Raw genomic sequence first — 14803 nt, 5'->3', positions numbered from 1 at the left:
GCCTTCCCTGCCAGCTTCCAGCAAGTAAAATTAATGGTGAACTGCGTGATTCACTTAACAACCATGTGATTCGCTTAATAACCATTGCAAAAAAGGTTGTAAAATTGAGCATGAGTTGCTTAACAACTGCCCTGCTTAACAACAAATTTTCTGGTCCCTGTTGTGGTTGTTAAATGAGGACTACCTGTATCTGTTTTAAATTATTTATTTTATTTATTTATCAAATTTGTCACCACTCATCTCGTTGAACGACTCTAAATTGATTTGCCTGGAATGCAGTTAAAATGAAGTCACATTGAGGTTTTGCCTGGGCTTGGTCCACTTTTCAGAGCACAGTTGCCAGCCTGTCCCTTAAAAGATCCATGGTTTATTTGACACGTTACCCATGTAGAGTGATCTGAAGAAGAGAGGCCTGTCACTCGTGGGCAAGTGATGACAATTGGCTGCTTTGCTTTCTAGCAGAGTCTCTTCCCTAGCCCCTTGGCACTGGCAACAGCTGAAGAGCACCCTGGGAATCAATTCACCCTAAAGAGAAGGGGAGGTGCTTATGGTGCATGCCCCAAGTGTGATGCGGGTGGGAAAGGAAGAAGGGAGTGGCTCAGGCCATGTGCATTGGAAGAGCATGTTCATGAATGGTGTGGAGTGTGGAAAAGCGGGGATGGCCAACTGTGTTCCTGCCCTGCTGGCGAACTTCCTGAGAGATCCAGAGTTAGAGCTGGAAAACTGAATTCAGGTCAAATCAGACGTGGGGTTTCTGTATTTATTTAACTTGCAACCCAGTGGAACGTTCTAGGACTCCTGATAGCTAGCAAATATTTACACAGAATGTCCACAGTGGATATAAGTAAAATACTCACAGGTCAATGGCTGTCTCCCAAACCAAAATCAGAACCCCAAACCAGCACCAAAAGGAAACCCAGCTGGGAGGCGCTCACCCCACTACGGGGAAGAACTCCATCTTCAGCATCTTCCCAAATAAGTACCTTGGGAGGGGGGGCGTTTTGATCTCAGCTGAGGGGTGATTTCAAAGAGCAGATTTGGTCACAGAAAAGAAGCACCTCCTTGCTTTGGCCTCCCTACTCCGTGGAAGTGGGGTACTGCCAAGAGTTTCTCCTGGGACAATTAAGTTGGTTGCGTTCATTCAAGTTGGAGAATGTGGGGCTGGAGATAGCTCGGTGCCAAGCCAGATTGGGCTGTCATGGGCTCATTGTGGCCTTTTGAATTGCCCCTGGAAATTGATTGGAAGCAATGTGCCCCTGGTGACCAGTTCTAAATGAAGTTCAGGACTGGAAGGAGCATCCCCAGGGAAGATGGTTAACACTTGTGTGAAGCGTGCATGGGAGAAGGGAATTTAATCGCTTCTTGCTGCTGTGGTTCTGAGAAAGTTTGCTTTCTGAAAGAGCCAAACCAGCTTCTTTAGGGCAGCCACAGGGAAGGAAATGCACACACATGAACGCTACCGCTCTGCTGTTAAAATAGGCACCATACAAAAAGCCACCAAACGCCTGTCTGCTCAGACCCTTCGAAGACTGAGTTCCTCGGTCTCCAACACAGAGCCTGTGAGAACCCAGGAGCCTGATATTTCTCTTGTTTCCACCCTGGGTTTTTTTGTTTTTGTTCTGTTTTTTAGAATTTTTACAATTAAAAACAACAGAAAGATGCACGGGTGCTTTGAAGCAAAGCACCCGCCTTCAGTTTTATCTGAATTTCCTACAGCGCCAGCGACCCCACGTTTGATCTCAGAGGCATTTTTAAGTGGGGTTGCTCCGGCTCTGTGCTCTGTTTGAAAGTGTGCCTAGGGGAAAAAAGGGGAGAGGTAAGCTAAGGTGGTAGATAGCATGTGAAAGGGAGGGGCATGGGGGAGGCATAACGTGGCGTCCACAATCAAACTCTGCATCTTTTTTATATGCAAGGCAAGTGCGTGTGGATTTTTTTGGTTTTTTTGAACCCATCTTGCAAAACAGTTCTTAATAAGAAGCCTTGAAAGATTGGTTGGAAAGGAGCTCAGGGTAGGTCTGCAAGTAGTAATGTATTTTTTTTCTCCCCTCTCTCCTTCCTTGGCAGTTCGGATTCGGAAGGCAATTTTGGGACTCCTGAGGCCGAGACCCCAATCCACTCACTGGGAAAGGAGTTGGAAGAACTGGATCTGGAACTGGAGGCCGGATCCCAAGGTAAACAACGGCTGAGTTTTACTTTCCCCTCCTTTGCTAAAGAAACCAGTGCGTCCTGTTTCTCTTCCAAGTACTTTTTGACCCTTGGCTCTTTTTAAACCCTCTGTGCGTGGTTTTGAATGGGGATGAAGCTGGGTGTTCATCAAATTTTAGCGCTACTTTCTGGTAATTCAAGCTGAGCATAGATCTATTTTTCTACGGTGTTTTGCTGGGCGTGCTCTCCATCAGAGAAGGCAGAAAGGTAACCAGATGGGGTTAGCTTCAGGGATTCCCTTGCAGAAGTGTGAAAAGCCATTAGAGATGCAATAGGTTCAATTTGCTGAAAATTGCAGTTTCTGTTATTCCAAAAAATCATAATAAAGGTCAAAAGCAAGTTGCTAGTCCTTAAGGGCTAGAAGTCTTTAATGAATAGACTGTAGCTTTTTATTAAGCTTGGAACCTTGAGGATTTATGATGTTATAATGGTATGTTGGATCTTCAGATCCTAGATTTGTGGCAGTTTGAACTCTGTTTATATGTAGGCCTTTGATTCTTCCTTGTGCAGTCAAATCAAAGGATGAAACATCCCCATTTGCACATTTTATAGCAAATTTAACTTTTCCGGGTGGCAAATTTTTGTTTTCTTGAATTGTTGACAATCACTATGAGCAATAGTAGTAGGCCCTTAGTTTATATTCTTGCTAGATGTGTTGGCTTACAAAAATAATGGGAATGTCTGCTTTTCTCTGAGAGAAATATCCTTCTAGTCCTCAGGATTGGCAAGAGGCATTTAGAAAACACCCATTTATAATACTCTATTTTTGTATAGTCACTGCTTCATCTCTCATAATCTGGAGATGCACTCTCTTAAGTCATTACTCTTCTCCATCGATAATCATTACTAATAGTTGAATGTAAAATATTGACAGTACTGTAGTAACATCCTTTTGAAGATGATAATGTAGCGTACAGCAATCACTATTTCCCTTAAAGTCAGGGAAAATGAAGGGGAGGGGGGAATAGCTTCCCCCTGAATTTACTTTAACTATGATTTGTTAAACAAGCTTTAGTAGCCTTCTTTGCAAACAGTGCTAATCCAAAAATCTTGGCTTAAAAACCATAAGGCAGGGTGTATGCAAAGCCACATTGTGGTTTAGAGCAAGCAGCTGGGCAAAGATTAACTGTGCTTACTCTCATTCCCTTCTTAAAATTCATCTCTCTGTCCTTTGCACCATTGCAGGCTTATTCCTGAGTCCCCTAGGCACCCACCTCGTTGATTGGAACAGGGTCAGCCAGAAAGCAAAAAGTATCATTGCGTTCATTTGTTTGTTTAGGAGCAGGACTTTTACGCAGGTTCAATCAAACAAACATAGCTGGCTTTCAAAAGCTATAAACCATAAACAGTTGTAGCAAAAGTATGCACTCACACAGATGTATATCAAAACAATTCAGTTTTGTAATAGTGATAATAACAAGCGATCACCCACAGTGCCCACGTACATCGCGGGTACTCGGTGTCCATGGGGAGGGTCAGAAAGTCAAGAGGGCAGCCACGGACTCATGAGAAACGGGTGAGGCTCTGCTTGCATGATCACAGCTGCCATCTTGACAGCCCTGAGAGGTAGTCCAGACAGGAAGCTCCAGCCGTGAGTACTAACACTACCTGTATTGTGAGATTACAGTAACAGAATCTTGCAAGTCTGAAAGTACATCTCTCCCCCCTCGCCTTTACAGTTCAAGAAGCTGGGGAGGGTCCCTTCTGAGACATTTGCCACATCCCCATTCCTTCTACGGGCTCAGCTGCCTCTTATCTGACCGTTGCCTAGTCTGTTGCTCCTCCTCCTCCTCCTCCTCCAGTCTCTCAAAGACATTCTCCCAGACCATTGCACATCCTGCCCTTTTTGATGACACATGCACACCCTGTGGATACCCGTCAGATGCTCACGAAACCCTCCACCCCCAAATTTCTGCTTAAATAACCAGGCATTCACCAATTTCTGAATATTGATAACAAGGATGCTGATCTTTTGGGGGGCGAGGGGGTTTCATGGGGGAAAGCTCCAGCACCTTCCGAGCCTGCTCTAGCTGTGTCTTGTGGAAAGTGGGTACCCTTAGCGTGAAAACTCTATCAACACCCTTTAGGAGCAGCAGGCAGCTGTCTCCCCATTAGGTCCTGAGCCACACAGGACTTACTACTAACAGCCTGTTGCAGAGCCTTAGGTGGGACTTCTTTCTGATGGCTTATGTCTCTTCTTCTGCTTCTCTGCTTGGGAAAGGTAGATCTGCCTTCTTCTGTCTTTTGATAAGGAAGCACCACCTGAAGAACGGTAACCCAACATTAACATACCCTTTGTAGGTTGCATTTCCAGAACTTAGATGTGGAATTAAAGCAGGCCTGTTGAACTCTCCCAAGGCCTCTGGGCATGTCTGAAACAGCAGCAATTGGGTGGGGTGGGCCTTAGAGCAAGGAGGAGGAAAGCCCGTGCATTGAGCTATAGAAAGCAAAACCATGTGCTTTGTGTGAGCCCATCGAGTAAAACGGAACAACCGTCCTTTGTTGTTGGAAGATGGAATTTGTAATGGTTGATCCATAGGGATTTCCACCCAGCCTTGTCCCTGCAGAGTCTTCTGGAGAACTTGGGGAACACAGATGGCATTTCTCGGGGTGTGTATGTGTGAAGATCAGAAAGACAGACCTGTGAAAGACTGACATTCCTTTGCAGTTGGCCCACGAGGTAGCACTTAGCTTTGATGTACTACACGTGCCGCAGAATGCTTCTCAACAGGATAAACACACCTCAAATAGCCTAGCCGTGTTGGGAAGAGGGATGTATATCTTGAACATGACAGCTTTCTTTGTCATTGTGGAGGAAGCGGATCTTTGTGGTTTTTGCACTTAGCAAAACAACCAGGCGGTTCTGGAGATATCTTTAGCACAGTTGCTGCAGGGTTACAACAGATGTACTCAGGCTCTTGTGTGCTTCCAGTATTTCCCTGCTATTTTGCATCTCATGGAATTATCCTTTCTCTCCTCTAAATCCGTCTTTTCTCCTCTTGCCTTTGGAAGCATGACATTTGTATTACAAAGGGAGGAACAGCAGGGATCTCACTGCTGAATTTGAGGCTTTGCAGGGCAATAAATTAGACCAGGGAGTTAAAAAAAAAAAAAAATTCTGGCAGAATACAATGGCAAGCCATTTCCCTATTTTTACCACTAGTAGATGTAGTAGACATCTGTGTCTGGTAAAGGAGGAAGAGGGGAGCTTCCCCTTTTGAATGTGTGCCTGGAATTCCCCTTAACAGCCTTCTGAAAAAGACCAAGGAAGCTATGAGTGCGTGATCCTGCCTCGTGAATCCTCATCGCCTAAATGACTGAACAAAATGTTTGCAATGCAAGTAGCGAAGATTATAAAGTAGCTTTTTTCTATTGCGGTTATCTTGTTGCAGAACTTCAAGTCTAATCATACTGTTATCATTTTATAATTGAATATTATGAAGAGGAAATGGCCCTTGCTATTCTCCTGGGTCCGATGCGGCTAAATTCTAGAATTTGCCACTCCTTGTAAATTTGGAATATTTTGATGCTTTTGTCTTCTTTCTAAGAGATGAAACAAGTAGAGAGACTGTCCAGCTACCAAATGAATCTGAACTTTTACCTTTAAAGCCCTACAGGGCATGGGACCAGGTTACCCGAGGGACCGTCTCATCCCCATTACATTGACCCATCCCACCTGGTCAGGCAGAGAAGGTATGTTATGGATCCCATTAACGAAAAATGTCAACTGGCGGGGCCCAGGAGGAGAGCCTTCTCTGCTATTGAAATATTCTCCCCCCAGAGGTGGGGTGGGCCCCTACTCTCCTGACCTTCCCAAAAGGTCATCTCAGCCCGCCCCACTCGGTCCAGCAGAAGGAATTCCGTCAAGGAATTTCGATTGGTGGGGTCTAGGCAGAGAGCCTTTTCTGCTGTGGCTCCCGCCCTATGGAACATCTTGCCGCCTGAGGTGCGGTGTGCCCCCTCCCTCATGGCCTTCAGGAAAGAGATCAAATCCTGGCTCTGCCAGAAGGCCTGGGGGCCAGAGGGGGGCCTGCACCTATGGAGATGGCTGGTGGGGTGAGGGGTTGTCCCCCCCCAGCATCTTACAGGTTTTTTAGGGCCAAATTATAGGAGGTTTTTAGGCCATTTTTATATATGTTTTTAACTATTTATAGATTATGTTTATGTCTGGAGAGTCCTGTGTTTTTTATTATTATTGTGAGCCGCCCAGAGTCACCCATTGGGGGAGATGGGCGGCATACAAATTTGAAAAATAAATAAATAAATAAATAAATAAATGGGGTGAAGGCCTGACTTTGCCAACTTGCATCGAGCGAGAAGAGGAACAACCAACCCTGGAGGTGGCTGTACCTTGAAGATACTCCCGTAATCTTTATTTACCATCAGTATCTTGGAAGACATTATTTATGTACAAACATGGCTTTTTATTGTATTTTAATTAATATTGATTCTTGTTTTACTGTAAACCGCCCAGAGTCGCTCTTGAGTGAGATGGGCGGTGACTGTATTTCAAATATAAATAAAACTTCTGCTGATGGAGAAAAATGAGACGCTTAGCTACCCTAGGTTTTCATCTGGTCAGATGGATAGCCTGGTTAATTCGTTCCTCAGAGATAACATGCAGGGGGGAAAAAACCACTCTCCTTCAGCTTAAAGGTAGACAGGTTTTTTTTTTATAATTGGCATCCTTCATGCTGTAGCTTGCAATCTTGCCCATTTCTAGCAGCTGTTCCAGCTTCTTAGAAAAGCTGTTTATTTTCTGTTATTTGACTCCTGCAGAATTCTATAACAAGCCTGAGATTTGCCGCAGCATTGTTTTCCTGGGAATAGCCACTTCTTAACAGCAGTATTTAAGTTTCTTGTCCTTACTGTCCTGGAAAGATGGCTTCTATGCAGCACTTTTCCTGAAGCGCTTCACGTGTATTCGTGCTTTGGAGACACGGACGGTGGCTAATACTGAGAGAAAGTGGCCGGCCAGTGCTCCAAAGCGAGTGGCTTTGTCTGGCTCTTGTCTGAAATGCTTTGCGAGGCCTTTGGCTGAGGCAGAGGCTAATCAGCGAAGGCAGCCCCACAAAACGCTCCTTTTCTGCTTCATTCTGTTGTCAGCGGGTGATCTGAGGCTAGAAAGGAGGGCGAACTGCTGACACATCAGGTGGGATGAGAGCTTCGGAAGCTGGCATTTGTTTTGCAAGACAGCTCGTTCAAGAGTAACACAATGCCAAGGGCTTTGGGAACGTGGCCCCGTAAGGCTATATTTCTTCCTTTATCCTATCAAAATACATACAAAGTGAAAGATAATATCAGGGCAGTTAATTTTGTGCTGAATTCTATATAGGTAGTCCTCACTTAACAACCACAATTGGGACTGGCAATTCTGTTGCTAAGTGAGACATCACATAACCGCAGTAGACTTACGACCTCACTTCCACTGCAGTTGTTAAGCAAATCACCTGCATTCGTTCACCAAGACTTCACGTGACCTCAACTTGCGATGTTACTGCCGGCTTCTCCATTGACCTCTGCTTGTCGGAAGCCAGCTGTGAAGTGTGCAAATGGTGATCACGTGACCACGGGATGTGGCGATAGTTGGAAGTGCAAGAACCAGTCATAAAGTTACTTTTTCAGTGCCTTCGTAACTTCAAACGGTCGCTAAACAGGGTAGTCTTTAAGCGAGGACTACCTGTATTGCTCAGTCTTTTCCCTTTTGGGGTGTGAGTTTGTACTGATTTAGACAAAGTCCATCTAATTTAGCTTTGGAGAAGCTCACAAGTAGCCTCTTCTACTTTATCACTTGATATTTAAAGGTGTACTTCTGCATGTGAAGATTCAGTTTAACTTTAGAATATAGGGAGTGGCTTTCTAGGGAGTCAGACTTGGTTCTCTCTAGGTCAGTTCTGTCTACAGTTTGCACCAACTGATGGTAGCTCTCCAGAATGTTCTGATCTCAAGTGGTGCTATGCCAGCTTCTGTCTGACAGTCAGAATGGCTCATTTCAAGCCAGAATATTCATGGGAAGACCAAATGAGATAGTTTTGACAGTACAGCACTTCCTGTGTAGTCAGAACAGCCTTTTTTTTACTTCCAGGACATGATGGCCTTGAAATATTTGATGTATCTCTAGTTGTTATGATGGTCAAGCCTGGGATCTTCTCCAGGCCGAGCATCTGAATGTGCTTAGGCTTTGAAGCTTCTTTTTCAGCTACCAAGGTGCATTTCATATTACTTACATCCACAAGGGTTGTCTTCGTGTTGTAGAATATCAGCTCAGGGACTAAAGTCTGAAATGGGCTTCAGAGTCCCTGAAGGCTGCAGCAGCATCTTTGTCCCCAAGATACTGCCTCAGGAGATGAACTAAGTGTGTTGGGTTGAGTATTATAGAAGATTGGTTTTAGATTCCTCTGGCAACCTGGGCCAAGAATGGACTCTCCCAGCAGTGGCGTTTCAAGCTGGACTGCCATTCATGATCTGCCTCCTCTCCAAATTCTCCCCCTCTCTCTCCTCCCCCAATTGTCCGTGCTCAGAAAAATTATCCCAAGGCAATTTGCTTGCATCCGGATAAGCGATTCGTGGCTCAGTTAATTCACACTATTGCGGCAAGACTGGGAAGTCATAGATTTGATGACAGATCTGCGGAAGAAGCCGGGACGCTAAACAGACAGAAGGCTTGCCAAACACTGGCTTGGTTTCCTTAACATTCAGCAGCTGTAACTACCTGCTTGAATTTTGAATTTCTTGGCAACTGCCAACTATAAAAGAGGCAAAATGAGATCCCCATTTATTCCACTCAGCTTTTGGATGTTAGTTGCTCGTTCCAAAGAGGGCTTCCGTGAGAGAACTTTCTGGTGGATTGTTTCTCATTATCATTCCCTGGATACCAAAATCTCTTGGCTTTGTCCTGGTTTCTGCACATATCCAGAGGCACGGTAAGTCAGTAAACAACTGGCCCCAGCTATGAAAATTGGTGAGTCAGCTGGAGCCAGCATGATGCACCCATTGAAGTTGTCAGGATCTAAACAAGATTGCTCAACTCCCAGAAAGCAAAGCGGGAGTACATTTTGTGCCAAGCATGTGGGCTTCCATTTTGTGCAAGTTGCCTGCTGCTAAAAGCTAAAATGCTGCAAAAAGCAGTAATTAGGACAGGCTTTCATTTAACACCCACCTCTCGCTGGTTAAGTTTTATTTAAGTTTATTTTATCGGAAGCCACTCAGAGCCCCATAAAGGTGAGATGGGCAGCTGGGCAAATCAGATAAATAAAATAAAGGAAGTCCCATTCCCTAGTGACTTGATCAGTTGCTTCTGTAGCTCTTTTGGAAAGCCCTCTACATGCCACTTGAAGTGTGGCGTACCCCTCCATTTTTTTATTAGTATTGTTATTTTAGGGATTTGTTAGGCAATTGGAACGCGGCTGATTCTGGTGCTAAACGCAAGCAGGATGTTTGGCCATCAAGAATAATACTCCGGATATTGTCCTGTGAACACTTGACTAAGAATTCTTCCAGAGGTGGAGTTTACTATGCCGTTGCTCAGCCTCACTCACAGATGACCAGGGGCTTCCACAAGAGGCACCAAAGGAGGAACAAATTATGAAAGATCATCTGTTCTCAGTATTCCCCATTTTCAACATTCACTGGAAAGAAAAAATAACTGACGTGGGGAAAGGCAGAAGGTTTATAAATGGACAGGAATTATTTTCTGGGTTGAAAAACTCCATGAAAAGCCACGTAAGTAGGAACTCATCATGAGATGCTAATATATACTGGAGGAGCTGAAGTGGACAACTAAGGCCAATTCTACATTTTAGTAACTGGTTTGCTATTGCTTTTATCAGCTTCTGTGTGTAGATTCATGTTCTGCTATCTGCATATAATGCCCAGGTCATTGCCCATCATCCCTGCTGGTATCTCTCTTGGTAGCTACCAGATTTCCTACCCCACTTTACTTTTTAAGACTATTTTTATTTTTTTACAAAGTCAGCTAAATGACAACAGTCAAAAAGAAGGGGAAAAAAGCAAGCCTCCTGCATTATTTTTATTGCCAAGAATGGCCCCATAGGTGTCCTTAAAAATCAAAATAGTGAATGCCTGCAGAATAGTTCTTTATGTTTGAATCTGCTTCTTTACCTTGAACAAAGTAGTGACAGGGAACCTCCAGAAGAGCTGACTCTGCTGTCGGTTGGATGATCTGAAATGCTATGCGATGCCAACTTTTAATATTCAGAGAGGGAGAAAACCTTTTTTTCTGCCTTCCTTTTTTTGGGGGGGGGCATGAATGCAGATCCATTATTTTGTATCAGCTGATAGCAGAACTAACTTTGCTGCAGTAACAGCCCTGAATACTGCATGTCTATTCTCGGAGGAACTCTATTGAATTCCTCCAGACTGACTTATGGGGAGATAGGAACAGGAGGGTGCGGAGGACATCATTGTGTTAATGCAACATTAGATAAGATGCATCTTCTAACTGCAGCAAATAAATATGGAGACCCATTTTCGCATGCAAGGCATGGGTTGATGGTGAAGCCATTGTGATGGGTATATATACCTGCATCAACCAGCTGTTGGGTTTGGGGAAGGAAGAGCACTGTTGGTTTTTATTCCAAAATCTTTTGTTGTCTGGAGGAGTGGGATGAAGGAAACCTTGCACAAAACAGTTCTGATGTACTCTTCATACTGCTGTGTCATAACAAGTTTTTCTTGTCTTTCAAAAGCTCTTCTGAATGCCAGAATATTTCAGGAATGACCCCTCCTCTTAGTCCTTGCTAATTCCCTGTAGAAGATCTCTTTCTCTTTCTCTGGGGAGGAGGGAATTATAAGAGTGCAAGGGAATTTAAAGTATGCAGCCAACTCCCTCTCACTATGCCTTTCTGAGTCTGCTGTGCTAGAAGCTTTTTTCTAATAAGGGAGTAGAAGTTTTTTGAGGTTGGAGAAGCTTGACATGAAATTGAGATTGACCATTTTTTTGCTTAAGGCTCTGTAGAACCTCAAACAAGAGTAAGCAACTTTTTTGGACACACGTGCAGTTTTGAGCATATGTTGTAGATGCTTTCAGAAAATAACCTATTTCTACTGGACATGCCTATTTCCAAAATGCTGTCATAAGACATGCAGTAAATGCACTGGATGGCCAACCAGGGATGTTCCTTGTTGCTGTTTCTTCTAGCTTCCAAGGTTACTTTCTACCCCTTCTTCTTCTTTTCATAATTATAAGGAAAAACTGTACAACAGTGGAACAATCTACCTACAGAAATTGTGGGCTCTCCATCTCTTGAGGCTTTTGAGCTGGACAGCCACCTCTTATTTACGGTTTAATTGGTTTTCTTGCATGTTGGAGAAGGTGGAACTAGATTATGGAAGTGGATTGTGGTTCCTTCCATCTCTACAATTCTGTTTCTGGAATTCCTTTTTTCTTTCACCTCCCAACTAATGGGTTACATCCTCTCAGCATTTTCATTTTCTGCACATCTGTGGGGCATAAATGGTGCCCAGAGGGATCCTTCAAAATAAAGATGATGTTATGGGATATTATCCAGAAGCGTCCTTTGAAATGAGAATGAAACTAGACGATTATTTACAGCCTGGGATCTTCACGTTTCACTAAATCGAGAACCATCTTAAAAAATAAAAGCTAGAGGGATCAGGGAGTCTGGAAGGCATCAAGGAGATGCCCATGAAGAGGTTGGTGCGTACAGACAGTGTGTAGCTTCTCCTGTACTAGTCGAACTATAGTTCTGCTGCTGGCAGATTTAATTTCTCCAGTTTCACACAGAGAATGCTGTCTTGTCTTTCTCCATCAGACAGGAAAAGAACATGGCAAGAGTGTGCTATTTTTCCCAGGCTGAGGCCTGCAGCTGCCATTTCAATGGCATGTTGGGGGTGTACCCCCAAAGGCAGGGGTGGGGTAGGATAGAAACTACATTTGATTGGATTCCATTAACATTTAAATAGCATTACAATGAAAGACTGCAACCATGATGGCTCCCACTCGCATTCGCGTGCTGTCTAATAATTGTACAGTTTGCTAGCAACTTTTGAAGGCCTTTGGGAGCTCCACCCAAAGCTTTCAGGGTCAGCACAGAGCCTGCGGGGTGGGTGTCCTGTTGTGGACCGTTGCAATATGCATGCTTCAAGTTACCCCGCTCACAAAAATTGATGGGTTACGTAACTACTTTTCATTTGTGAAATGAGATGATTGAAGTTGCTCAGCCTGTGGGTGTTCTGCCAAGGGCCTGTCAGCCGGTCTTTGACAGATTTATTTGTGCACCTGCTTGGAAGCTACACACCCTGAGATTCTTCCCTAACAGACGAGTAAAAAAGGCAGAAGTGTGCAACTTGGTGGAGTTGACAGGTGTCTTGCAATAGCTCTGAAAGGGGCTCATCATTCCAGAACTTTGACACACCCTTCATAATCACACAGGAGATCTTTGCTTCTCCACCCATAGCCTTAAACTAAAAATAAAAGAAGCTTGGGAAAAAATAGTGAGCATTGGAAGAGGTCCAAGCAGGTTGTAAAATCTGGCCATAATCAAGAAATCATAACTTGCTGCAGGAAACAGCTCCTTTGTGGCCATAATACCTGAAATCCCCCAGTGGCATCCTAAACATGGTATGGGGTCCTCAAGCCAAAAATTGGTTTCATCAGATGTATTGAACTACCTTCTTTGTTTTAGAAATTCTAGTGCAGACTTCTTTCATCTGGTGCCCTTCTAGGTAGGATGGACTTTGACTCTCATACTGTAATCCCCATCCACCAGGTTGAAGATGGCTTCTATAGATATTTTCGGAAGAGCTCCATTAGCTGGATTAATGGTTGTCTCATGCTCGCACCCACATTTTTAGAACTAGGGTATCTCTGTATCTTAGAGACCAAGCTGTCTCCCTTTCCCTGGTAGCAAATTAAAATTAAATGTAAAAAAATTAAGTTGAAATTGGGATTAAGTAAATACTATAGCAAATACATGTGAAGTTCAGGGAAAAAGCATTGTACTAACGGACGGACGGACGGTCGGTCAGTTTGTTTGTTTGTTTATTTGTTTGTTTATTTATTTATTTATTTATTTCTGAAGTGGAAAAATTAACTGGTTTTCCTTGACACAGTCCTGAGCATTTCATAATTGTTCATTGTAAAAGTTGAATTTGTGGGCTTAAGCACCTATTTCTTAACTTCCTGCTAGCAGAGATAATTGAAATAAGTAGGATTCAAGCTTTGACTTGCTTCAACATTATGGGGATTAAGGAAAGCAATTAAAACCTGGTTATCTTAATGGGCCTTTGAGGAGGAGAGAATTTGAGAGGGATTTTTCTTGCATCAGAATATATAATTATCTGGGGTTATGATTCCTTGGCATAGGAATATTTTATTATGAATATCATTTATTGTTGACTACTTTTGCTGTTTTAATTTTGTTTGCATACTATAAGATTATAAATTGCTCAGAGTTGATTGACAGTTAGAGAAGCATGTAAGAATTAAGTTTATGTCTGAGACTCCTTAACTGTAGTCCAGTTTCTTCACCATACTGGTTTTCACGAGACTCCAGCAGATGATATGTGAGTTGAGAAACTCTCAGTCTGTGTGTGTTTGTGTGTGTGTGTCATGGGAGGGAAGTCACTGCCTCACACGAGGGGGAAAGCATAGAGTCGGTAAAAACAGGATGTAAAATGTTCATGAAACTTTGATTGAACACTGTGCGTTTGATGGGACAAGGCAGCATTTTTGGATTCAAATGGAAAAAAGTGTGGGAAACTTCTTAAAACATATATAGTTGCAGAGATTGCACTGCAGCTACAAAGGGTAGGCACATAATCCCAGAAGATTTGCTTGGTTTAAGGAGCCATCAAAGGCGCTGTGTGAATTTGTCCACCTGTCTAGAACGACCTTTTCCCCTTTGAATCTGAAGCATGTGTCAGCCCTAATTTTTAATCTATGGAGTTTTCTGACTCTGAAAATGATGTTTCCAAAATATTGCAGAACAAGAACAGAGAAGTTTGTAGTAACAAATAAGTGATTTGCATCCTCCCCAATAAACCAAGGGTCAGTTAGAAAGAAGATGAAAGTCAGTAGGGAAACCCCAGCTTACATACTGATGAATGAGGGTCATAGTACCCATACAGTATGCATGTTTCTAAGACTCTGTAATCTAAGCCCCTTATTTCATTGCAATAAACTTTCTTACTCTGAATCTTTGGGAATGTCGCTTTCTTGGCTGTGAGCCACCGCAAGAGCTTGGCAGATGGCTACTGGACTATTGTTCTATCTCACCGATCATTCTAGATTTTGCTCTAAATTCTGTTTCCACCCTCTCAGTCAATTGGAGGGAAGGGCGGCTTAGCTTTTCAGCATCTGTGAGATCTCAGCCAGCGATTAACAAGGAGAGGAAGAAATAAGTTCTCATAGAAGAGAATATATGTCGCTCAGGGTTGAACTGCGGAGTCTTTGGTGCTCTCTGAGCTTGGTTGTTTTCTTGCAAATGTTTCATTACCCAACTAGGTAACATCGTCAGTGCTAATGAACGTGGGGTTTGCTCTCTGTTTATTTACAGTGGCTTGCCCTGCCAGTGTTGGTTGGGTGTGGGTTTCTCCTTGGTAGTTCCTTGATTAG

The 14803-nt window shown here is 43.5% G+C and overlaps 1 protein-coding gene across 5 annotated transcripts in view; it reads left to right on the top strand.

Annotated features, from left to right (window-relative positions):
* TACC1 (transforming acidic coiled-coil containing protein 1) overlaps positions 1-14803 on the top strand; it is a 79031-nt gene that overhangs the window by 30672 nt on the left and 33556 nt on the right. For all 5 annotated transcript variants that reach the window (XM_088152077.1, XM_088152078.1, XM_088152076.1 and 2 more), the window contains one exon: positions 2065-2171. Coding sequence is in view for 3 of the 5 variants with exons in the window: in XM_088152076.1 (XP_088008202.1) it covers positions 2065-2171 (107 nt within the window). In the remaining 2 variants the exon portion in view is untranslated. The remainder of the gene's footprint in view (positions 1-2064; positions 2172-14803) is intronic.

This window comes from Python bivittatus, unplaced genomic scaffold, assembly GCF_059951505.1.
Source record: "Python bivittatus isolate LINGU-HERP-01145 unplaced genomic scaffold, Pbiv_v1 ctg000680_np1212, whole genome shotgun sequence".
NCBI lineage: Eukaryota > Metazoa > Chordata > Lepidosauria > Squamata > Pythonidae > Python > Python bivittatus.
Note: the sequence above shows the minus strand (reverse complement) of the source record. Positions and strands in the feature narration are given on the sequence as shown.